The 25,780-nt window shown below is 44.3% G+C and overlaps 1 protein-coding gene across 1 annotated transcript in view; it reads right to left on the minus strand.

The window, feature by feature from the left end:
* Positions 1-25,780, minus strand: part of FAM107A (family with sequence similarity 107 member A) — a 185,844-nt gene that overhangs the window by 91,331 nt on the left and 68,733 nt on the right. The window contains exon 2 of the mRNA XM_040359095.1: positions 12,128-12,194. Within this exon, the coding sequence (XP_040215029.1) occupies positions 12,128-12,194 (67 nt within the window). The remainder of the gene's footprint in view (positions 1-12,127; positions 12,195-25,780) is intronic.

A 25,780-nucleotide genomic window follows, 5' to 3' on the forward strand; every position in this document is an offset into this window, starting at 1 on the left:
GTTGCCCACACACCATCGTTTTTGAAAAATTATGAACAAAGCGCGGTGACGTACAACACGTACAACGGCACTCTAAAGGGGAAGTTATATTCGCCTTGGGGCTGCTTTTGGCGATTCTTTGTTAGTAAAAGACGATTCGTGCTTTTCTGTCTGTTACAGCGTGATGAATGTGCTTACTCCATTATGAACGGTAGTTTTACCAGAATGAGCGCTCCCGTCTCATAACTTGCTTCTGGGCATGCGCGGGTTTAAAGCGTCGTTTTAGCCCACACACGATCATTTTTTACAACCCGAAAAACAACATTTTTAAAAACAACGTGAAAAAATGCAGCATGTTCAAATTTTTTTTTGTCATTTTTCAGAAGCCGAAAAACGATGTGAAGCCCACACACGATAATTTTAAATTACGATTTTAAAAATGTCGTTTTTTTTCATGCCGAAAAACGATCGTGTGTACGCGGCATAACACCCTCCTAGGTAGGTGCTAGAAGAGAGTATAGTTTTTGGAATTTCTGCTTACCAGGAAGATGTCAGGAGTGCTCTCTGCCTACCAGGGAGTAGGATCCATTGGTTAGGTCTGCTCATTGTACTCAGGTGCAGCTCAGCTTGTCAGACTGTCCCCACTGGTCCAATAGGGAGGCATATTGAAATATGGGAGGGGACTTGGCTAGTGAGTGCACAGGCTTTGTTACAGCCCTGGCTATTGGTAGAGGTCCCCACTCAAAAGTTTCAGGGCGGGTCTTAAACAGAAAGGGGTGTCTGCTGGTGTCTCGAGATCTGGTCACGGAACGGCAGAACGGGGGGGATTCCTTTGTAAACAAGGCATCTCCCTGTTCTAGTGACACAACACTGATCGTCTGCTTCCTCTCATCGAGAGCAGCGAGCAGTGATGTGTCACAGTAAGCCACGCCCCCTAACAGAATCACTCCCTAGGACACACTTATCCCCTTCCCGCCACCTACTGGTTAACCCCTTCCCTGCCAGTCACATTTATACAGTAATCAATGCATTTTTATAGCACTAATCGCTGTATAAATGTGAATGGTCCCAAAATAGCATCAAAAGCGTCCGATGTGTCCGCCATAATGTCGCAGTGATGATAAAAATCGCAGATCGCCGCCATAACAAGTGAATTTTTTTTAAAAATAAAAATGCCATAAAACTATCCCCTATTTTGTAGATGCTATAACTTGTGCGCAAACCAATCAATAAACGCTTATTGCGATTTTTTTTAACCAAAAATATGTAGAAGAATAAGTATCGGCCTAAATTGAGAAAAAAATTCCTCTTTATAAAAAAAATTGGGATATTTATTATAGCAAAAAGTACAAAATATAGATTTTTTTAAAAAAAAATGTCACTCTATTTTTGTTTATAGCGCAAAAGATTAAAACCGCAGAGGTGATCAAATACCACCAAAAGAAAGCTCTATTTGTGGGGAAAAAAGGACGTCAACTTTGTTTGGGAGCCACGTCGCACGACCGCGCAAAAAGTGGCCCGGCCATTTGGCAGCCAAGTGGTCCGGGGCTGAAGTGGTTAAACAGCATTTTTAGTTTGTGGTGCTCAGATACAGATGAGTTCTGCTTTACCAAAATATGAAGTCTAGTGGGGCTAGATTCACATAGATTAGCGGATCTTTAGATCCGCGTAATCTATGTGATTTACGATCCGCCGGCGCACTTTTGCGAGGCTAGTGCAGTATTCACAAAGCACTTACCTTCAAACTTGCGCCGGCGGATCGTAACTCCCCCGGCGGAATTCAAATTCCGCGGCTAGGGGGAGTGTACAATTTAAACTAGGCGTGTTCCAGTGCCGATTTAACTGCGCATGCGCCACCGGCGATATTTCCCAGTGCGCATGCTCCAAATGACGTCGCTAGGACGTCATTGTTTTCGGCGGCAAAGTAAATTCCGGCCATCCGTATTCCCGACCGACTTACTCAAACGACGTAAAAATTTGAAACTCGGCGCGGGAACGACGGCCATACTTAACATTAGCTACCCCTCATATAGCAGGGGTAACTATCCGCCGGAAAAAGCCGAACGCAAACGACGTAAAAAAAAAATCGACGGGAGGGCGTTCGTTTCTGAATCGGCGGAAATCGGAATTTGCATATTCCTCGCGTAAAAAACCGAAGCGACACCTAGCGGCCGGCGGGATATTGCAGCCTAAGATCCGACGGTGTAAGTCACTTACACCAGTCGGATCTAAGGGAGATCTATGCGGAACTGATTATTATGAATCAGTTGCATAGATCTGACCGTCGGATCTCAGAGATACGACGGTGTATCAGGAGATACGCCGTCGTATCTCTTTGTGAATCTGGCCCTAGTGGTCTGTGAGGGGACAGAGATTACTTGGTCACAATTAGAGCCGGATGGCGGCACCCCGTACCAAGCTGGACAGTGAATAAACAGAAGCGCAGGTCTGATGCGCAGCTCTATTTGTGAAAAGCATTTCTGTTAGCGGCTTGTTACATGCCAAGGTACAACTTGTTCTCATAATACTGCTCAGTATAGGTCCATTGTCATGGCAACAAGAATAATTACATGCCATTGGGAAGCCTCTTAATATATATATATAGATATATAGCAGGGCTGGTGGGCGAGAAGTTTTTCAGCTGACTGACAGCTTTGAGCCGAATCCAAGAACTGCTAAGGATTAGTGAAATCTGTGTATCTGTTTATTACGTATTGTACTCTGCCGCACATTCCTCTGACAGAACTCTTCTGGGTTCTTGGAACATAAGTTGTGGAATAACCGTGAGGAATTTCTGGAAATTAATTAGGTTAGGCCTCGAGCCAGCAGTCACTTCTAGGCAATGCCTAGGTGACCTTAGAATATTTGAAAAGCCGGCTGTGAAGGAGAGTAAAGCTATTTGATTTGTTGCTACTTTTTTAAACTTTTTTTTACATTTTTTTAGGCAGTATTCAGTTCATCATCTACACAGGGTTAAACTCAGGAGACTTTATTAGTCTCAGACTTAGCATTTGCGCCTTTCTAGTTCCAGTACTGCAATACTGGAAAATATTGTATGTTCTGCTTCCTTTTGCATCCAGCTGAAAAATACTTCTCTGGACAAACATTATAATTACATAAAGTGCCTCCAAACAGGGCCGGCATGGACCCCCTGGAGCAGAGAACCGGGGGGGGGGGGGTTCTGTCCCCTCAAATTGAGAAAAGAGGGGGGATTGAGAAGTGGGGGGTGCCACAAATTGGGGGACCTCTAGGCCCCTTACAAAAAAAAATATGATAAAAAAAAGAAGGGGGGGTAGCAATCCGGGGCCCTGAGGACCTCTGGGCCCTTTAATAAAAAAAATTAAATACATAAATTAAAAACATTTTTGTGACAGAACCCACTGTCACTGTGTGTTTTGGAAGGGACTGGGGGCGGGCCTCCTACCGACAGACTATGGGCCAGAAAAGATACTGGGGACCCGGGACTTGCTGGCACTGAGACGGGAGGGGTTACCCCGGCAGACAGACCTGGAACCTTAAGACTACTTTTCCAACATCCTCGAGTTGACCCGTTTGGGGTCCCACTGTGGCTGTTGGACTGTTTCCCAGAGGAAGTATTGTCATGGACCTTGGAATGCGGGAGTGTTCCTCCTTGAAATCTGTTACACAGTGGGGGGTCTTCTGCTCTGTCTTAAGGCTCCAGACGGCTCCATTGTTCTGTGTCTGGCTATTGTGTACATTGATTGCCCCCTGGGGCTTCTGTCTCATCAGTCCTTCTATTCAAGCTATCGGACCAATCCCTGCTGACTAATTTTCAAGTCCTCATTTGCATGGCTAAGAGGACCTGAAGGAAAACTACATGTACTTTATAATTGACCAATAGGAAAGCAGTTGTTGGGGGCGGGATGTTCCAAATTCTGTATAAAAGTGTGTTGTGTGCTTCCAATAAAGGTCTTCCTGTTTGAACTTACATACAGCCTGCCTGGTGTTTGTTGTAATGGATTCCGAATGGCACATAGCTGTAGTTCGGATCCCGGAGCCTTGGATGACCGAACCATCAGACGTTGCGATCTGCAAGCTGACTCAATAGTAGCAGAGGAGTGTCGGGGGAGCGGAAGCGAGCGAGCAAGGGTCTCGTTACAATTTTTTTTATAAAAAAAAAATGGGGGGTTGCCATCCGGGGCCGTGGAGACCTCCGGGGGGGGGGGGTCCCATCTTGGCCCTTTAATATAAACAAAACAAAAAATATATATATATATAAAAAAATAATACAACATTTTTTTATAAAAAAAAGTGGGGGTTGCCATCCGGGCCCCTTAGAGGTGTACTGCCTGTACCCCCCTGATGGCGGCCCTGCCTCCAAATACAGATACCATATGATGGTTTACCAAAATGGCAGCTAGATGGATAGGGTGTTCCAAAAAAAAAAAAAATAACACACTCTGGCCAGGAGACTGTATCCTATATACCAGTGGTGGTCAACTTTAAAATGTAAAGGTCATCTCAACTATTGTCAGGATCCAGACCTGAACCTGGAACCTCTGCTGTGTCTGGTAGTATCTCTTTTTGCTGAGCCAACAGAGATGCTGGGAAGCTCCCTGCATGATTTCTTAGAGCAGTGGTCATCAACCCCGTCCTCAGGGCCCACAAACAGACCAGGTTTTATGTATTACCTTGGGGAGATGCAGACTAAAATGCTGCAATCACTGAGCAGCGAATGATATCACCTGTGATGTTTTTCAGTTATCTTGCAAATCTGGTCTGTTTGTGGGCCCTGAGGACAGGGTTGATGACCATTGCTCTAAGGCAGTGGTCTCCAAACTGCGGCCCGGGGGCCAGATGCGGCCCTTTGCTTGATTTTATCTGGCCCTTGGGGTGCTTTTTTATTCATTAGCACCAATGATGGGGCAGAATTCCTCCCAATGACCCCCAATGATGGGGCAGAATTCCTCCCAGTGACCCCCCAATGATGGGGCAGAATTCCTCCCAATGACACCAATGATGGGGCAGAATTCCTCCCAGTGAAGGGGCAGAATTCCTCCCAGTGATGGGGCAGAATTCCTCCCAATGACAACAATGATGGGGCAGAATTCCACCCAGTGATGGGGCAGAATTCCTCCCAGTGATGGGGCAGAGTTCCTCCCAGTGATGGGGCAGAGTTCCTCCCAGTGATGGGGCAGAGTTCCTCCCAGTGATGGGGCAGAGTTCCTCCCAGTGATGGGGCAGAGTTCCTCCCAGTGATGGGGCAGAGTTCCTCCCAGTGATGGGGCAGAGTTCCTCCCAGTGATGGGGCAGAATTCCTCCCAGTGATGGGGCAGAATTCCTCCCAGTGATGGGGCAGAATTCCTCCCAGTGATGGGGCAGAGTTCCTCCCAGTGATGGGGCAGAGTTCCTCCCAGTGATGGGGCAGAATTCCTCCCAGTGATGGGGCAGAATTTCTCCCAATGACACCAATGATGGGGTCCAATGATACCAATGATGGGGAATTTTGTACTCCTGATGGCCACAGTCCGGCCCCCTTAAAGTCTGGAGGACATTAATCCGGCCCTTTCTTTAGAAAGTTTGGAGACCCCTGCTCTAAGGAATCATGCAGGGAGCTGTCCAGCATCTCTGTTGGCTCAGCAAAAAGAGATACTACCAGACACAGCAGACACAGCCTTGTGGCCTCACTTCCTGGTGCCCTACTGCGCATGCACGACTTGTGCTCTGCGACCCAAATGGTCCCTGCTGTGTTCTGGGACCTGAGTGTCTCGCAGAAGACAGCGGGGGGTGGTGGAGGGTGGGAAGTGGTGTAGATACCCGCAGATAATGCAGCCATCTATGCCCGGAAGTGGGAGCAAATACCTGTATTAAACAATGGAAATAGAAGGGGTTCTATACAGAAGGGCAGCAATTTGGCACAGTACCTACAGGACAGTACCTGCCATGACTATTAAAGTGATTCTCTACTTTAAGAGGAGTTTCACTGGTTGGTAATATTATTAAAATTTAGCAGCTACAAAAAGTAAAGCATATATACACCTGTATATTCACCTGTTCCATGGTCCAGCGATGCAGCCGCCCGATGCCTCGCTCCTCTCTCCGTCTCTCCGCGGCGCTGGCATTGTAAGTGTGGGCGCCCGGCTGTGACAGCTGCGCTCTGTCAGTGGCCAGGCTATCTTCTAGGACCTGTTACGTGTCCCAGAAGATTGCAGGGAGGGAGGAGTCATCTAGGGGGAGAGGAGGAGTCGCCTAGGCAGAAAGAAGATGGGAGGAAGTGGGACAGGAAGTCCCTCTCAAAACCAGGTATATCACTACGTATATGATTTTTCTTTTATAAAAAATAATAACCCATGTTGCTGGATTTGTAGAGCAGTATGGGTTTGTAAAGAGAGAGAACAGCAGAAGCTGTTTGCCTTTAGACTGTCACTTTCTGCTCTCTGTATGCCCAGATGAACAGTGCAGGCTGTTCGGATGAAGAGGGAGGGATAAGTCACTCAGGTGTGTGTTTGTTTATTAAAGCCAGAGGCACCAAGCTCTGTAAACAATGGGTCATTATCAACAGAGCAGCAAAGTGTAGCATGCATGTAAAAAGTAACCTAGAGCTCCCCCTGCTGGCTCTAAATGAAGATTCATAATATTAACATGCAACATTTTTCAATTTAGCAAACAAAAATGATTTATTTTTAAAGATTTTATGTTTTAGTACTGACCATTTGAAAGACATAACAACGATACGTTCCCTTTCATCTTTGTATCGGCAGTGTTTCTGACCAGACAGAGTAGAAAAAACTGTAGATAATTGTCTCTTGGCTTTCAGGAAAAAAATGTGTGATGTAAGTACCATCTGTCTCTGTTGAAGCATTACTGCAATACGCCCCCCTTCCAATTCACACAGCTAAAGCTTTCAACATTCTAATGATACATCAGAGCTCTGCTATTGTGTTATATTACTTCTGCTGTACGACTTATCCACACCTCCAAAATTCATGACCCAGCCTCACAGGTGGCTTTACATGTTTAACTGGCACAAATCATATTTATTAAAGTTTCCACAGGGGGGAAATGTCATTATTGCCCATTGCCCATAGCGGAAGCCATTGGCTCCCACTGCTGTCAATCACAGCTAGTGAGGCGAGTAGGGTGACCACATTTCTAAACTGCCATTCAGGGACTCCCTCCCTTCCCAAAAATCAGCTTGTGCTGTAACGAATCACAGCACAGTGATTGGACACAAGAGGCAGGATTTATGATTTCTCCAATCACAAGCAGGGGGCGGGGATTGTGCTCCTACAGGCATTCCCCGTCAGGACAAGTACTGTCAGTGAGTAAAGCGGTGATGTGGCTGCCTTTTTTGGGGGCATCAGATTGGCCCGGGGGTGGCTGTGCCAGTTTCATTCTGGGACACTGTATTGTCCTGGAATGAATGTGCCCGGGACAGACCTGCAAAATGCGGGACTGTCCCGTACAATCCGGGACACGTGGTCACCCTAGAGGCGAGACCAGGGAGGGATGTGGAGCTGAGCTGTGCTTTCTGTGTCTTATGGACGCAAAGAGCCAGCTTGGGAACTAGCATGCACGAGTGCCCCCACAGCAAGCGGCTTGATATGGGGGCACTCCGCAAGGGGAGGGGTCCAGAGAACCAGCGGAGGACCCGAGAAGAGGAGGATCGAGGTAGGTATGACATGTTTGTTATTATATTTATTTTATCTAGCTAAGACTAAACCTGTAAACTGGACTGGAGGGCAGAGAAAGATACCAAAATCACTTTAGTAAACAAGTTGCAGTGGCCCAAAACTGCCACTGGATGTCGGCATAGTACAAAATAATAACAATATAATTAAGGATGAGCTCCCTGCCAGGAAGTCGGCACTGCGATGCATTAAAGCGGAGGTTCCATTACAAAAAAAATTAAAAGTCAGCAGCTACTAACACTGTAGCTGCTGACTTTTAATAAGGACACTTACCTGTCCTAGCCGCCAGCGATGTCAGCCCCCGCCGAGGCCGATCCTCGATCCTGGCAGCTCCAAGCGCCGCCATCCACAGTAAGGGAAACAGGCAGTGAAGCCGTACGGCTTCACTGCCCGTTTCCTACTACGCATGCGCGAGCAGCGCGGCGCTTTGTGAATGGGCCGCCTGCTTTCTGGGACACACACAATTCCCAGAATGCAGCGCGCCCTATTCACAAGAAGACACCGAGTGTAGGAGGAGGAAGAGAATCCACCGCGGACGATGAAGAGGCAGATTCGGCACTTCTGCATAGCAACAGCTATTTAGGGAAAGTAAAAAAAAAAAATGTTTTTTAATTTTTTTTTTATTATTATTATTCTTTAGATTTTTGGTGGAAACATTTTTTTCAGGTGGAACCTCCACTTTAATCACAGGCAGCGAGACATTTCCCGATACGCGGCTGCAGAAATCAGGAAATGTTTCACTGCCTGTGATTAGCGCAGTGCGACTTCCTGGCGGACTCTGCACGTGGGCTGTGCGAACACGCTGGAGCTCATCCTTATATATAATACAGTTCAATACATAGCCCTGTGTGGCGCTGCAAAGTCTTTGCAAAGAAAATATTCTGGCCAGGTCCTCTTTCTACTGAGCATGCACATTGTAGCCACATTCATTCCTATACATGAGTTGTATTCATGGTCAGGGATGTATCTTGGCCTAGGCGGACAAGGCTTAGGGCGGCACTTTGCGGGGGCGGCATGGGCACCAAAGCCGGCCCCCACAAGAAAAAAAAAGACCCCCGATCCCTCCTTTTATTTAATCAGCTCCCGCGGCCGCCTTCCGGCTCCCTCATAAATTTAGCCCCCGGCGCGGCAGCCTGTAGCGTGGCACTTGCTCTAGCAACATACATGGGGCGTACTTGGCCAGGGGGAGGGAGCAACTGACGCCTGCATTAAATGACCGGTGATTGGCCAGACCGGGTGCATGTCATACCAGAGGTGCAGGGAGGGTACAGAGGTACGGGGAGGGTACAGAGGTGCGGGGAGGGTACAGAGGTTCGGGGAGGGTACAGAGGTATAAGGAGGGTACAGAGGTGTGGGGAGGGTACAGAGGTACGGGGAGGGTACAGAGGTATGAGGAGGGTACAGAGGTGTGGGGAGGGTACAGAGGTACGGGGAGGGTACAGAGGTATGAGGAGGGTACAGAGGTGCGGGGAGGGTCAGGGCCGTCTTTACCGCAGGGCAAATGGGGCAGGTGCCCTGGGCCCTGTCACTGTTGGGGGCCCAAAGCAACCCCCTTTAAAAAAAAAAAAAAAAAAAAATTTTTTTTTTTTTTTTTTTTTTAGGGGTCCGGAGGCCCCCAGGGGCCCGGAGGCCCCAGGGCCCCAGATGGCAACCCCCCCCTTTTTTTTTTTTTTTTTTTTAAATAAAAAAAAAAAAATTTTTTAATATATTTTTATTTTTTATTAAAGGGACATTTTTTTTAGGGGTCCCCAGGGGCCCGGAGGCCCCCAGGGCCCCATATGGCAACCCCCCTATTTTTATTTATTTTTAAATATTTTTTTTTTTTTTTTTAATATATTTTTATTTTATTTTTTATTAAAGGGACAATTTTTTTTAGAGGTCTGGGGGTCCCCAGGGGCCCGTAGTTCCCCAGGGCCCCGGATGACAACCCCCCTTTTTTAATATAAAAAAACCTTTTTTATATATTTCTTTATTTCATATATATATATATATATATATATATATATATATATATAATATAAATGTTATTATTATTATTATTAAAGGACCCAGAGGTCCCCAGGGATATTATTATTATTATATATTATTATTATTATTTTTTCTTTATTTTATATATATATATATATATATATATATATATATATATATATATATATATATTTTTTTTTTTATTAAAGGGCTCAGAGGTCCCCAGGGCCCCATGTGGCAAACACCCTTTATTTTTTTTATAAATGTTTATTTTTTTTATTTGTGTTTATATATATTTTTTTATTTTTTATTAAAGGGCCCAGAGGTCCCCATGGCCCTGGATGGCAACCCCCCCCCCTTTTTTTTTATAAATGTTTCTTTTTTATATATATTTTTTTATTTTTTATTAAAGGGCCCAGAGGTCCCGAATGGCAACCCCCTTTTTTTTGTAATTTATTTTTATTAAAAAAAAAATATTAAATGGCCCAGAGGTCCCCAGATGGCAACCCCCTTTTTTAAATATATGTTTTATATATATTTTTTATTTCTTTTTTTCTTTTAATAAAGGGCCCAGAGGTCCCCAGGGCCCGGATGGCTACACCCCTTTTTATATATATATTTTTCTTTATTTCTTTCTATATTTATTTTTTTGTAAAGGGCCCACCGCTTCTTAATTTGCGGCAGCCCCCCCCCCCCCTGCTTCTCAATTTCAGGCGGCAGCACCCCCCCATCCCGGTTCTCTGCTCCAGGGGGCCCATGCCTGAAGCTGTGTAAGTGGCCCCATAATTCCTGATGGCAGCCCTGCCTCCCGTTAAGCCCCTGTGCTCCCCACAAATCAGGCTGAAAATCAACAGGGGCACGCAGCCAGTGACAGTGCTGCTTCCCTTCCCAGTGTTTTAAAATGTACAGCACCCCTGGCTTCCCTTTAGACGTGCACTTCTCCCTTCCTGCCACTGGGTGCTGCTTGTATATAAAAGTGAATTTGAATGTGATTTTATAACATCCCCAGTTTGCTCTTCCCGAGGCTGACTTCTTCATGTCCTGCTCCTCAAGGTATGTCACTGTTTGCTAATCTATATTGTAAATAGAAGTTTTCTGTAGAGTGTGCCCAAAGTCTTTATAATATTTGATGATTCACTGCAGGTCTGGTCAGTGTTTTCAAAAGTTCCTCTATTTTACACATGGCATGGCATGGGGTCACAGCACCGTCTGTCCATTCTGCTTTAGCACCATGGGACGCCATGCCATGTGTAAAATAGAGGAACTCTTTAAATCACAGACCAGACCTGCAGTCCAGGCTGAGTAAGGTCTCAGAGCACATGGCATTACTGTCTGTATTTAACTGCTTGATGGGCTTATTTTGGGCCTGGCTGGTTCACATGTATGTGTTTTGGCGGCCCACATTTGCGCAGGCACAGCAGCCCATTCATTTGAATGGGCCGCCATGCCTGAGTTTCCTGCAAAGAAAAGCGCATGGCTGATGTAATAGGCTGCGCACACGGCACTCCTATGCCCATCAAGCACTGAAATACAGCACTGTCTGTCCATTCTGCTGTCTGCTGCTACTTATCTGCAGTTCCCGCACTGTCAAACTTGCTGCATTTTTAGACGTTTAGGTCACGCTTTTAAAAACACAGTGCGTTTGTGTGTGCAAGAACTGCAGGTAAGTAGCATGGTGCAAAAGCAGAATGGATTTCAAGGCAACTGTATTTTTAAAATGCTGAATGCACCTTTTTTCTGCAGGAAACAAAGGCATGGCAGCCCATTCAAATCAATGGGCTGCTGTGCCTGCACAAATGAGGACCGCCAAAACATACATGTGAACCAGCCAGGCCCAAAATAAGCTGGAGGGGGTGCCCAAAAAAAATGTTTGCCCAGGGCCCAAACCATATTAAAGACGGCCCTGGGGAGGGTACAGAGGTACGGGGAGGGTACAGAGGTATGAGGAGGGTACAGAGGTGCGGGGAGGGTACATGGGTCACATCAGTCCCTGCCCTCAAGGAGCTTACAATCTAAAGTCCCTAACTCGCATTCATACATACACATGGTAAGGGCAACAATTTAGACAGGAGCCAACTACAGCTGGATTGATTGATGTAAGTATGAAGTGAATGGTGCGTGAGTGTGCTAATGTACAGGGAGGAAGAGGCGGAGCTCTAACAGGAAAAGGTGGAGCCTAAAGTGGAAGGGGTGTGGTTTACAGATGATAGGGCATGTCTTAAACAGGAAGGGGTACGTCATATTTAAATTAGGGGGCGCATGAGTTTAGTCAGGCCTAGGGCAGCACAAAACCAAAATACACCTCTGCTCATGGTGGCCTTTGGGCTTATCCATAGGAATGGGTGAGGCTGTCGTATACATGGGAGGAAGGGGGTGTGGCTGGGATATGTTCTTTGCTGGAGCAGAGAGGAGGATAAGTATTTTATCAGGTGACCTGTACTCAGAGTGGTGCTGATGGGGTTACATAAAAGACGACTTCCCTAAAAGTGATGTTTTTTTTTAGCAATTCGTCTTAAAAAACTTCTTACCTGTGCCATTGATAACATGCTTTCCATTATTATTATTATGATGCTTAGAGTGGAGAGAGTATTCCTTCTGAAAAAATAAATAAATGAGATTTAATTAATAATTTGGACACATTCATATTTCAAGTTTTGTTTTGAAAGTCTTAAAGACCAAAAAGTGTTTACTGGAAACATCCTAGCAAGTAATGGAGCGGAATGAATGACAATAACATTAGGACCCATGGCAGCAGCAAACCAGAACTTTATTTCTACACACCTCAGTGTTTCCTTCTCCCTCCGTGTTCCCCTCTGTGTTTGCTTCTCCCTCCGTGTCCCCCTCGGTGTTTGCTTCTCCCTCGGTGTCCCCTCGGTGTTTGCGTCTCCCTCCGTGTCCCCCTCAGTGTTTCCTTCTTCCTCCGTGTCCCCCTCAGTGTTTCCTTCTCCCTCCGTGTCCCCTCGGTGTTTGCGTCTCCCTCCGTGTCCCCCTCAGTGTTTGCTTCTGCCTCCGTGTCCTGCTCAGTGTTTGCTTCTCCCTCCGTGTCCCGCTCAGTGTTTGCTTCTCCCTCTGTGTCCCGCTCAGTGTTTGCTTCTCCCTCCGTGTTTCCTTCTCCCTCCGTGTCCCCCTCGATGTTTCCTTCTCCCTCCGTGTCCCCTCGGTGTATGCGTCTCCCTCCGTGTCCCCCTCAGTGTTTCCTTCTCCCTCCGTGTCCCCCTCGGTGTTTGCTTCTCCCTCCGTGTCCCCCTCGGTGTTTGCTTCTCCTTCCGTGTTCCCCTCTGTGTTTGCTTCTCCCTCCATGTCCCGCTCAGTGTTTGCATCTCCCTCCGTGTCCCCCTCTGTGTTTGCGTCTCCCTCCGTGTCCCCCTCGGTGTCCCCCTCGGTGTTTGCTTCTCCTTCCGTGTTCCCCTCGGTATTTGCTTCTCCCCCTCGGTGTTTCTCTCTCCCTCCGTACTCCTCCTCCACCCCCTGGAACTGTCAGGATGGAGAGCGGAGGTAGGAGCCGTTAAATCCGGCTCCTTACTGTTCCGAATGGACTCCGTCCATTCACATAACTGAAACATCGTAAACTGTGATTACAATGTTTCAGTTTATGAATGAAGAGAAGCGGCTGTCTTCTCTCCATTCATTTTCAGCGCAGCTGAGGCTGCTGAGAAAGGGACTGGGGAATATGTGTCCCTAGTCCCTTTCTCTGTCTTAAAGGGGAGATGTCAGAGGTCTGTTAAGACCCCTGATATCTCACCAAAGCCCCCCCCCCCCCCAACAGGGCTGATTAAAAGAAAAAAAGTGCAATAAATAATTAAAAAAATTAAATGTAAATAAAATAAATAAATAAAAAAACACTGACAATCCACTACCCCCCCCCCCTAAAAAAATAAATAAAAAATATCACTGTCCAAAAAAAAATTGTAAAAAAAAAAAAAAGCCACTGTCAGATGACATTAAAAAAAAGTTTCGGTATCGGCGAGTGAAAAAAAGGATCGGTACTTGTACTCGGTCTCAAAAAAGTGGTATCGGGACAACCCTAGTTTAAACACCACGGTATACCTGAGTATTGTTGCTGACCATGTCCATCCCTTTATAACTACAGTGTCCCCATCTTCTGATGGCTCCTTCCAGCAGGACAATGCATCATGTCACAAAGCTCCAATCATCTCACCACTGGACAATGAGGTCACTGCACGCCAATGGCCTCCACAGTCACCAAATCTCATCTGCATTGGGGATAATGGTGTAAGGACTTTCCAAACATATTGTCAGCACTATATGAAGGAAATACATAAATATAATTATATGTATTTCTAAAGTAACCTAAAATTACAGGTTGTCCACTGGATTATTTTAATTACCAGTATATGCTTGAAATGAGCCACATAGAAGAGGCTTCAAACGTTCGGTCACTAAACTGATTGTGATTTGTGACAATATGGAGCTGTTGATACCGTCTGTTCAGATTAATGAGTCAACTGAAGCAAATCTGTGCTGCTCTCTGGGAACACATATTGCTGTCATCATAAGTCACCGCTTATATAGAGACATCTGTAATGGCTTTCTCATTAACACAATCCCTGCTGGAACATACTAGATTGCTTTGTACATTATAGCCCCTAACCAGAGCTTATCTATAGTAATTTTATAGTATTATGTCGCGTACACACAATCGTTTTTCAGCTACAGGCATCATTCAGATATCGCCGTCATCAGCCGCCGATTCTGTGCACGATCAAAGCGCCGCTTGATCGTCCTTATAGGCAGCAGGAGGGGACGTCCCCCCCCCCCTCCTGCCGCCATCCGGTGCTTCTCCGGGCACTCCCGTGCCATCGGTAGGCACGTGCATTTCGTTTCGTTCCGAATCGAAATTCGGACACATTTTTCATTATTCGGACATTCGGATGCATACGAATTTCCGAATTGTAATATTAACGAATTAACCGAATCCGAACGAACGTTTTCGAATCGAAAACCTGCGTACGAAATTCGATCGAATTCGAAAACAAATTCTATTCGACTCGAATTCTAAAACAAATGCTATTCGAATCCAATTTGAAAACAATTCGATTCGAAAACAAATTTGAATGAAAATTGAAAGCAAATTTGAATCATAATCTAAAAAATATAAATCGATTTCTAAAAAAGAATACAATAAAATAGAATATAAAATAATAAAGCAATAGAATGAAAATCAAAGAATAGTAAAGACCAGAATGGAATTTAATAGAATGTAATCAAATACAATAGAATATGACCTGGCTTCTTCTATCTATCTTGTATCTATCTTCCATTTTCTGAAATTCGAAATTCATATAGAATGAACTCAAATTCGAATAGAAAAATATTAGAATAGAGCAGAAAAAAATATATATATTATATATATATATATATATATATATATATATATATATATATATATATATTTTATTATTCTACTCTTCTAATATTTTTCTATTCGAATTTGAGTTCATTCTATATGAATTTCGAATTTCAGAAGATGGAAGATAGATAGACGATAGATAGAAGAAGCCAGGTCATATTCTATTGTATTTGATTACATTCTATTAAATTCCATTCTGTTCTTTACTATTCTTTGATTTTCATTCTATTGTTTTATTATTTTATATTCTATTTTATTGTAATGTTTTTTAGAAATCAATTTATATTTTTTAGATTTTGATTCAAATTTGCTTTCAATTTTCATTCGAATTTGTTTTTGAATCGAATTGTTTTCGAATTCGATTCGAATAGAATTTGTTTTCGAATCCGATTGAAATATTTTCTAATCCGGCCGGATTTTTCGAAATTCGGTCGAAAACGAACGAGTTCCGAAAACAAATTTAACACATGTAACGAATCTAACTTAACGAAATCAATTAAATAACTAATTAAAGCGAAACGAAACAAATTTTTCCCTTTTGCACATGCCTAGTCATCGGGGGCCCGGAGAGCGAACCGGTCAGCGCTGCCTGGAAAGCATAGAGATGACTGGTGACCAGATGGTCACCAGTCATCTCTATGACCGTCGGAGGCCCGGGCGCGATGTTATGACGTCACGCCCGGTACCCGGAAGTAAACAAAGCCACAATCGCGGCTGTCGACATTTGTGATCGGTGATTTTTTTTTCACCGATTTCATGCTTGTAAGCCTGGAGGAGAGATGCGGGGTTTTATTGACCCCACATCTCTCCATAAAGAGGACCTGTCACACTGATTCCTATTACAAGGGATGTTTACATTCCTTGTAATAGGAATAAAAGTGATAAAAAAAAAATGTAAAAAAAGTGTAAAAATCAAAAAAATTAAGTAAAATAAAAATAAAATGTAAAAATATTTTTTTTCAAAACGCCCCTATCCCCGTTATCTCGCGCGCAGAAGCGAACACGCATGCAAGTCCCGCCCACATATGTAAACGCCGTTCAAACCCCACATGTGAGGTATCGACGTGTGCGTTAGAGCGTGTGCAACAATTCTAGCACTAGACCTCCTCTGTAACTCGAAAATAGTAACCCGTAAAAAATGTTAAAGCGTCACCTATGGAGATTTTTAAGTACCGAAGTTTGGCGCCATTTCATGAGTGTGCACAATTTTAAAGCGTGACATGTTAGGTATCTTTTTACTCGGAGTAACATCATCTTTCACATTGAAAAAGGTAAAAAAATATGTAATCGACAAGACCCCATTTATGTTCTTAAAGCAGAATTAAAATAATTTAACAGTTTTGCTCTTTTACTTCTGAGGGGTAAGGTTGTCCACTTTTTTCTGGAAAAAAATGTTAATTTTTAGTTGGGATTATGCTTCTTTCTTTTTTTTTTTAATCAAGGGTCTGTTAACCAAAACCTGATATTTCCATTTTTAGTAGCTACCAGAGAGTTGAGCCAATTACCAGTTCCCGGATCTGTGCACCTACTGTTTCCATTATGAGGGGTTCCCACTCTCCCTGTTTGATTCCTAATATATAATTATAAGGAAAATTTAACAAAGAAAATGGTGGGCTGAAATACACAAACTCCCAGGAAAGCAGAAACAGAGCCAAGAATTATAGAAGGGAAATGTTCCTGTTAGGCCTCGTACACACGATCGGTTAAACAGAGGACAACAGTCTGATGGACCGTTTTCATCGATAGATGTTTTCAGAATTGCAGTCAGCGCGGGGATGTCTTAAAGCGGAGTTCCACCCAAAAGTGGAACTTCCGCTTTAAGTACTCCTCGCCCCCTTACATGCCACATTTGACATGTCATTTTTTTTTGGGGGGAGTGGGTGGGGATTTCCTGTCCCACTTCCTCCTTCCTCCCTCAGGCTGTCTAGGCGACTCCTCCTCTCCTCCTAGACAGCCCCTCCCTCTCGGCAATCTTCTGGGCATGACAGGTCATACCCTCTTGAAACCTAAAGCGAAGTTCCACCCAAAAGATGCCTGCCGGGTGCCCACGATCATGTCACAGACACTAGGCATTTCCCTGTTCTGCCTAGCAACAAAACAGAGAACTACTGCTCCCTGTCATCGGGAGCAGTGATCTCTGTCTTGTTCTAGTAGAATCTATGCATTTTTTCATTTTTTCATTCTTATAGCACTGTTCGCTGTATAAATGACAATGGTCCCAAAATAATGTCAAAAGTGTCCGATGTGTCTGCCATAATGTCGCAGTCGCGGAAAAAAATTCGCCGCATCGCTGCCATTACTAAAAAAAAAAAAAAAAATGCCATAAAACTTTCCCCTACTTGTAGATGCTATAACTTTTGCACAAACCAATCAATATACGCTTATTGCGGGTTTTTTTTACCAAAAATATGTAGAAGAATACATATCGCCCTAAACTGAGAAAGAAATTAGCTTTTTTATATATTTTTGGGGGATATTTATTATAGCAAAAAGTAAAAAATATAGATTTTTTTTTCAAAATTGTCGCTCTTTTTTTGTTTTTTAGCGCAAAAAATAGAAACCACAGAGGTGATCAAATACCCATCAAAATAAAGCTCTGTTTGTGGGGAAAAAAGGATATCACTTTTGTTTGGGAGCCACGTCGCACGACCGCGCAATTGTCAGCTAAAGCGACGCAGTGCTAAATCGCAAAAAGTGCCCTGGTCTTTGGCCAGCCAAATGGTCCGGGGCTGAAGTGGTTAATCAAAATATTAAACCAGAAAATATCACTTTTAGGTAAACTTGACCTCATAAAGGACACCTATGCTGAGAATGTATGTGGGCTGCCATTGCAAAGATGTCATGGTCAATTGGTATTTGGTACAATGTGGATGTTTGACATAATTGGAGAATGCAGAAAGTATTGCTTTCAGCTTTAATTCCATACATTTCATTTGCTGGACTAGAGCTCTCGTATAGGAACTTCCCCCAACATGAAAGCCTGCAGTAAAAAAAAATTACAGCTTCCAGTGAAATATTGCAAACTTTAATTCATTAAATGTCACGTGGCATATTTAAAAGGAATCTATCACCGAGGCAAGAATGCTTGGAGAGGCAGTTCAATAATTAGACAGTAGCATGCCCTTGTCAAATCTGCCCAGAATAATGTTACATTATACAGCTAAATACTTATATATTCCTACATCCTGGCACACAATAGTCATAATAGTGCATAAAGTGACCCATGCCATTCCTCTTACTATGCCATCCAACAGCACCTGTGCATAGAGGCTGTTGTAACTCTCTCCTATTCCCTTTCTCATGCAACAGCTCTTCAGCCAATTACATAGGGCCAGATTCACAAAAGAGATACGACGGCGTATCTCTGTTTCTATCTATGCGACTGATTCAAAGAATCAGTTACGCATAGATATCTCTAAGATCCGACAGGTGTCATTGTTTTACACTGTCGGATCTTAGGATGCAGTACCGCGGCCGCCGCTGGGGGGAGTTCGCTTCGTAAACCAGCGTCGGGTATGCAAATTAGGAGTTACGGCGATCCACGAAGATTTTTCCCGTCGTTACGTCGTCGCAAGTGTTAGTTTCCCGTCGCAAAGATAGGGCACCTTTAACAAGGTGTAAAATTACTCCACCATGTTAAAGTATGCCCGTCTTTCCCGCGTCGCTTTTGAATTATTTTTACATTTTTTATTTTTCCCGGCGTAACTCCTTTGTTGACGTCACGATTCACAAAACGTCGGCGCGTCGTAATTTCACGCAAAGCACGTCGGGGAATTTGCGCCGGGAGCATGCGCAGTACGTCCGGCGCGGGAGCGCGCCTAATTTAAATGGTACTCGCCCCATTCGATTGGGCCCGCCTTGCGCCGGACGTGTTTACGATACACCGCCGCAAATTTCCAGGTAAGTGCTTTGTGGATCCAGCACTAAATCTGAAAAATTGGGGCGGTGTAACGTAAACGGGTTACGTTACTCTGCGCCCGCTCTACCTGAATCTGGCCCATAGCTCCCAACTGTCCCTGATTTAGAAGGACTGTCCTTGAATTGTAACAAAATCCCCATGACCCTCTTTCCTCCTCATTTGTCCCTCATTTTGGTCTGATCTATATAGTTTTATATAAAATGCACGTTGTATCTCTCAAACAGTGTTTCCCAGTGCTAAACCTTTTATCAATTTCTAATTTGCTACATTTGTAACTTTCAAAAGCCAATATAAAGGAATAGTAGTGGTAAAAAAAATGCACTTGTGGGTTTAACCACTTGGGATCCGCGCTATAGACGAAAGACGTCCACAGCGCGGCTCCCAAGTCCTGAGTGGACGTCTTTGGACGTCCTGTTGTTTGTATTCCCCCTGGGGGCGCGCGGCGGGGAAACACTGTGCCCGGCGCATCGCTGAGGAGCCGATGCGTGTGCCTGGCGGCCGCGATGTCCGCCAGGTACCCGCGGTCGGTGGTGACAGCAGGGACGTGGAGCTCTGTGTGTAAACACAGAGCTCCACATCCTGTCAGGGAGAGAGGAGACCGATCTGTGTCCCTTGTACATAGAGACACAGCATCGGTCACCTCCCCCAGTCACCCCCCTCCCCCCACACAGTTAGAACACACCCAGGATACACATTTAACCCCTTCCTCACCCCCTAGTGTTAACCCCTTCAATGCCAGTCACATTTATACAGTAATTAGTGCATTTTTATAGCACTGATCGCTGTATAAATGTGAATGGTCCCAAAATTGTGTCAAAAGTGTCCGATATGTCCGCCGCAATATTGCAGGCCTGACAAAAAAATCGCAGATCGCCGCCATTACTAGTAAAAAAAAAAAAAAATCATAAATCTATCCCCTATTTTGTAGGCGCTATAACTTTTGCGCAAACCAATCAATATACGCTTTTTGCGATTTTTTTTTAACAAAAATATGTAGAAGAATACGTATCGGCCTAAACTGAGGGAATTTTTTTTTTTTTTTAATTGGGATATTATTATAACAAAAAGTAAAAAATATTGGCCCAGATTCAAGTAGAATTGCGTGATATTTGCGGGGGAGCAGGGCAACGATTTTGCCCTGCGCCCCCGCAAATATTTTGCGCTGCCCTCGATTCACGGAGCAGTTGCTCCGTGAATTGCGAGGGCGCGCCGGCAAATTTGCCTGGCGTAAGCGCGCGCAAGTTAAATGATCCCGCCGGGGGCGGAAATCATTTAAATTAGGCGCGCTCCCGCGCCGAGCGTACAGCGCATGCTCCGTCGGGAAACTTTCCCGACGTGCATTGCGGCAAATGACGTCGCAAGGACGTCATTTGCTTCTAAGTGAACGTGAATGGCGTCCAGCGCCATTCAGGTTTCACTTACGCAAACGCCGTGAAATTCAAATTTCACGGCGCGGGAAGGCCGGCTATACTTTAGCATTGGCTGCCCCTACTATTAGAAGGGGCAGCCTTGCGCTAAAAGTAGCCGTACGGAAACTCCGCGCAAGCTTGTGAATCAGTGGTAGTATGCAATTTGCATACTACACGCTGATACACAATGGGCGCGCCCCCTAGCGGCCCCCGCAAGAATGCAGCCTAAAATCTGCGAGGCATAAGAGCCTTATGCCGCGCAGATTTTAGCCTGCAGTCGGTGTAACGAGGTTCCTGAATCAGGAGCACTCGTTACACCGGAGCAAGTAAGCACTTGCGCTGCGTAACCTATGGTTGCGCGGGCGCAAGTGCTTCTTGAATCTGGGCCATTGTGTTTTTTTTCAAAATTTTCTGTCTTTTTTTGTTTAAAGCGCAAAAAATAAAAATCGCAGAAATGATCAAATACCACCAAAAAAAAGCTCTATTTGTGGGAAAAAAAATGATAAAAATATAATTTGGGTACAGTGTTGTATGACGGTGCAATTGTCATTCAAAATGCGTCAGCGCAGAAAGCTGAAAATTGGTCTGGGCACGGAGGGGGTTTAAGTGCCTAGTAATGAAGTGGTTAACTAATATTTTTTTTTGTTGTATAATTCTCCCTAAACCACTTCACCTCTGGAAGATTTTCCCCTTTCATGACCAGGCCATTTATTGGTAAACGGTCACTGCTGGGCTCTGATGAAGAGGCTTAGGCCTCGTACACACGATAGGTTAAACAGAGGACAACGGTCTGATGGACCGTTTTCATCGGTCAAAACCGATCGTGGGTAGGCTCTATAGGTTATTTAACCATCGGTTAAAAAAAAGCCAACTTGCTTTAAATTTAACCTATGGATTCCTAACCGATGGGAAAAAAACGATCGTTAGTAAGCACAACCATCTGTTAAAAATCCACGCATGCTCAGAATCAAGTCGACGCATGCTTGGAAGCATTGAACTTAATTTTTTTCAGCACGTCGTTGTGTTTTACTTCACCGCGTTCTGACACCATCGTTTTTTTAACCGATGGTGTGTAGGCGCGACGGACCATCAGTCAGCTTCATCGGTTAACCTATGACAACGGTCCATCAGACCGTTCTCATCGGATGGACTGATCGTGTGTACAAGGCATTAGAGCTTCGAAACTGCATCTTATGTTGATTAAGCTTTACTGCGATTCTTTCTACTACACTTGTGAGTAGGCCCTTTATATATATTTTAATTTATTAAAATCTTTTAACAGTAATACACTAGGCTGGTGCGCCTTTGTTTTCTTTTCTCATGGTACCCAAAAAGACTGAGTAGAACTGACTTACCTTTGGAGCTCATTCACACCAAGGAGCACATGTTGGTGTGCATTATGCATGCCTGCTACCATGCACTGTGAGTTGTTAAAATGCATTGTAGTGCTTGCCTTTTTTCCCATTTTAACTTCTATTTAACTCTGCGTGCAGAAGTGATTTGAGTTTTTATAGTTGCTATCTTGGGATTTCTAGAGAGCTGTGACATAGGAAAGGGAATAATAAAGAGCTCATAAAAACCTTCATGCAGAGGAACTGTTATTTGAGATAGTAAGGGGAATGACTCCTGCTTCTGTGCAGATCTCTGAGATTAAAGTGGATGTAAACCCAAAATTTGTATTTATTTTTTTGATGTCACAGTGTACAGTATAAGATTTCCTATCATCTGTGCCCAGTCTTGCCACACAGAGTTAATCCAGCTCTGAGCAATCCTCTTTTATTGTTCAGTGAAAATTAACAGACATCCAGATAAAAACCTGTCTAAATAAAAAGTCCTTTCCTCTCTCCTTGCTTTGAGTGACAGGTTATTTACATACTGTATCTAGCTTAGACATGTTTATCATATGTTATGTTATGTTTATCATAATACCTTATACTCTACATTGTGACATCAAAAAAAAAAAAAAAAATGTTTGGGTTTACATCCACTTCAAGCTTAACTCCGAGCAAACTTTTGAAAATAAAATAGTCCCCCAGCCGGAGTTGAAGTGACCCTGTGACCACAAGGTCACTTTTAAACAAGGCTTAGCCTGTAAAAGAAGAACATGTATTTAGGCAAACGCTTGGCTAAAAATGATAGTGAAAGAAACACTGGCTGCAGCTGCTCACTGTAGCTGACCGCTATGATGAACTGGCAGACAGCAAAAGGAGGGAGCTGCTGAGCAGGAAGAGATCAATAGACCGAGTCAGGCAGCAGTGCACTGTGGGAACTGCAATTCTGAGAAGAGACTACTGTTTAATCAAGAGTTTTGGAACAATATTCCACAGAGAGGAGATTGCTGGGAGAAGGGAAAGGAGCTGCATTTTCCCAGGCTGTACAGGACGCAGCTTCCTCCTGCCATGAGGAAGACCAGAGAGTGCACATTTTTGTCATGATCCGAAGTACTGAGTCTCTCGCAGTCTCCGCTCTAATTCATCCCAATGGTGTTCTATTGGGTTGAGGTCAGGACTCTGTGCAGGCCCCTTAGTTCCAGAGAAGGGAACTTCTAAGTAGGATTGCCACCTAAGGAGATCATGGGGCCCCCAGACAATAGATTATGGGGCCACACAGTATATACACACATACAGTATGCGTACACAGTATACACATACAGTATACACACACTAAAAAAGTACTGGAGAGGCGGGGCAGCTATAATCTTGGTATTTTTAGACCAAAAGGATGTCGGTAAGGGACATTTCAGGGACAGATGTAAAAAAAATACAGATTTTTACATACTGTCCCTGGTTTTACTGAGGCTGGCAATCCTGATGGGGCCCCCTAGTGGCATGGGGGCCTCGGGCAATGCCCTAGTGCCCGAATGGTCAGTCCACCCCTGGTTTTAACCATTGCATAACTGAATTAGTTGGTAATATTAAATTTTTTGCCTGTAGTCCCCGTGTAGTTAAAACCAATTTTTACATTGTTTCAATTTGTTCCACAATATCTATCACAATCTCACTTCACATATTACATGTTTGCTCTAAAACCATAGTCTGCGGATAGTTTTCCTTTACAATACTTCAGCTATTCCGACTGCCTCTGGAGGTAAAGTATACCCTTTACTCCGACTTTGTCATCTACATTCCTAACTAGTAGTTGTTAAAAAGTAATAGGAGACAAAAACGCCTTTGTATTTCTCCACTGCTCCCTGAAGTCGACTTGCAGAGACAATCTGGTTGCTAGGAGATTTCTCTCCAGAATAAGTGCAAGCTCCACGGGGCTTGGAAAATCCGTCACTCTTTACAAAACCGTACCACAAGGGAAACAAAAAAGTTTGGAAATTTGACTTCACAGATACGGAGCACATTCTGTTCTCTTCGAAATGTGACAAAAATAACTTCAAGTAAAAAAAAACAGCATAACAATATCATTAAAAATTTTCTTAGAACATTTTAAGTCTTCTTCTTCTAATGAAGCAAGTCAAGTGAGATGTGCAGCTTTTTGCTTTGTTTTTCTTATTTATAGAATTCTCACTCTTCATCTTTGGTGCTTTTACAGGGAACAGCAAATCATTCAGATGCGCTCCAACCCTTGAAGGATCTTACAGTCTAAAGTTGTATTTTTCGACTAAGTACACCTTGGAGGGAAATTATTTTTTCATAGTCTCAGTTGAATATCCGGCGCCTCCAAGTGCCTGAGTGCAACGTCTGATCTCCTGTAGTGCCACTCCAACCCCCAACTAGGTTTCGTGTTCAATGGTTTTTATTAGGCCTCATACACACGACCGAACATGTCTGCTGAAACTGGTCCGTCGGACCAGTTTCCGCGGACATGTTCGGTCGCGTGTACGGTTGACCGGACAATTGTCCGGCGGATCGGACAGGTTTCCAGCGGACAAATGTTTCTTAGCATGCTAAGAAACATGTCCGCTGGAAGCCTGTCCGTCGGACATGTTCGGTCGTCTGTACGACTCACCGGACATGTCCGCTCGGCCAAAAGCCCTCGCATGCGTCGAAGTGATTCGACGCATGCGTGGAAGCATTGACCTTACAGGGTCGCGCACGTCACCGCGTCATCGTCGCGGCGATGGCGCGGCCACGTCACCGCGTTTGCTGTCCGTGGGAAATTTGGTCTGATGGTGTGTACAGCCATCAGACCAAAATCCGGCAGCGGACATGTCCGATGAAAACGGTGCGCGGACCGTTTTCATCGGACATGTCCCGTCGTGTGTACGAGGCCTTAAAGTTTCAACAAGTACAAAAGGAGTAATGCAGGCAAGTACACGTGTGTACATTCAGTTCTACAGACTTGACAGTGAGCTCCAGCTTTTGGACCATTGCTGCCTTTTGTTACTCCCTGCCCGGTGTCCACGTGCTCTATGGTAATGGGGCTATCTCCTGCATCCTCAATTTTTGAAGGGAGGAATGCTTGCGCATGACCAAAATCATCCTCCTGCAGCAAGTTTGTCATTTTGTGATCAAAATTATTACACTAGAGGAAATAGGGAATGTACTTCTAACCTACCTATTGGTAGAAGTTCATTATTTTGGGTCTTAAAGCGTATATATACGCTATGTGCCTGTGGAGGGTGGATTCCTGGAATGTTGTGTTTGGCCGTTCAGCTTTATTGTCCAGCTATTTATCCAATGTCACATTGTTTATGTCATGGATATGCAATAGTCTGGCAGCTTACCTGTTTCCATCTGTCCATTAAGAGGCCTGACTCTGTTCTGGTTACCTTCTTATCTCCTCTCCTTCCTGTATGGCCCCACCCAGGCCATCCCAGGAAGTCTATATTAACTGTTGCACTACAGGACTGCAGTGCTGTTCAACAGTGTTGTTTGCTTTAGTTCCTGTCTGCAGTGTGCTACGATTATCTTCCTGTGTACCTGTGAAGGACTTTTTGCCTATATGCTTCAATTTAATTCTCCCTGCTTGGTTAATGCTGTGTTAGAGGGAAGGTGGTTTCAGGTGTGACTCATTCCTCGGCTAACAGGCTGTTGAAATGTTAATTGATCTAGTGTGTTGTGTGAAGGAGACCTGTGTTTACTGTTACTGTGATTAGAAGGCTCATGTTAATTATTCTGATTGCTTCATTGTGGTAATTATCTCTTCTATATGCGAGGACAAGCTGTCTAGATATTGTATTCTGTACAACTAGTAATTACCTTCACTGGTGTCATTATCTAAAGAAATTTTTTCAGAGTCGGCTCCGAAATGTCTGCCTAATAATCTGTACGGAAGCCCCAGTGTGAGGGGGGGGCGGGGATTGTCATTGCAACAGCTTTGTAAATTACATATAAGCTGTGTGTTATACCATTAAAGGGTGTCTGGTTCCAGCATTCAGCCTTGGCTCATGTGTGGATGATTCTGTGATGTTCTGTTATGGGAAGAAGGGACTGTTTGACGGGGATATCGTACCAATACCTTTACAACTGGTTGGCAGCAGCGGGATTTTCCCTTCTATTCCCCTTTACATCCGGATTCCAAGCAGAACTAC

The sequence above is a fragment of the Rana temporaria genome, chromosome 7, assembly GCF_905171775.1.
Source record: "Rana temporaria chromosome 7, aRanTem1.1, whole genome shotgun sequence".
NCBI classification, from domain to species: Eukaryota; Metazoa; Chordata; class Amphibia; order Anura; family Ranidae; genus Rana; species Rana temporaria.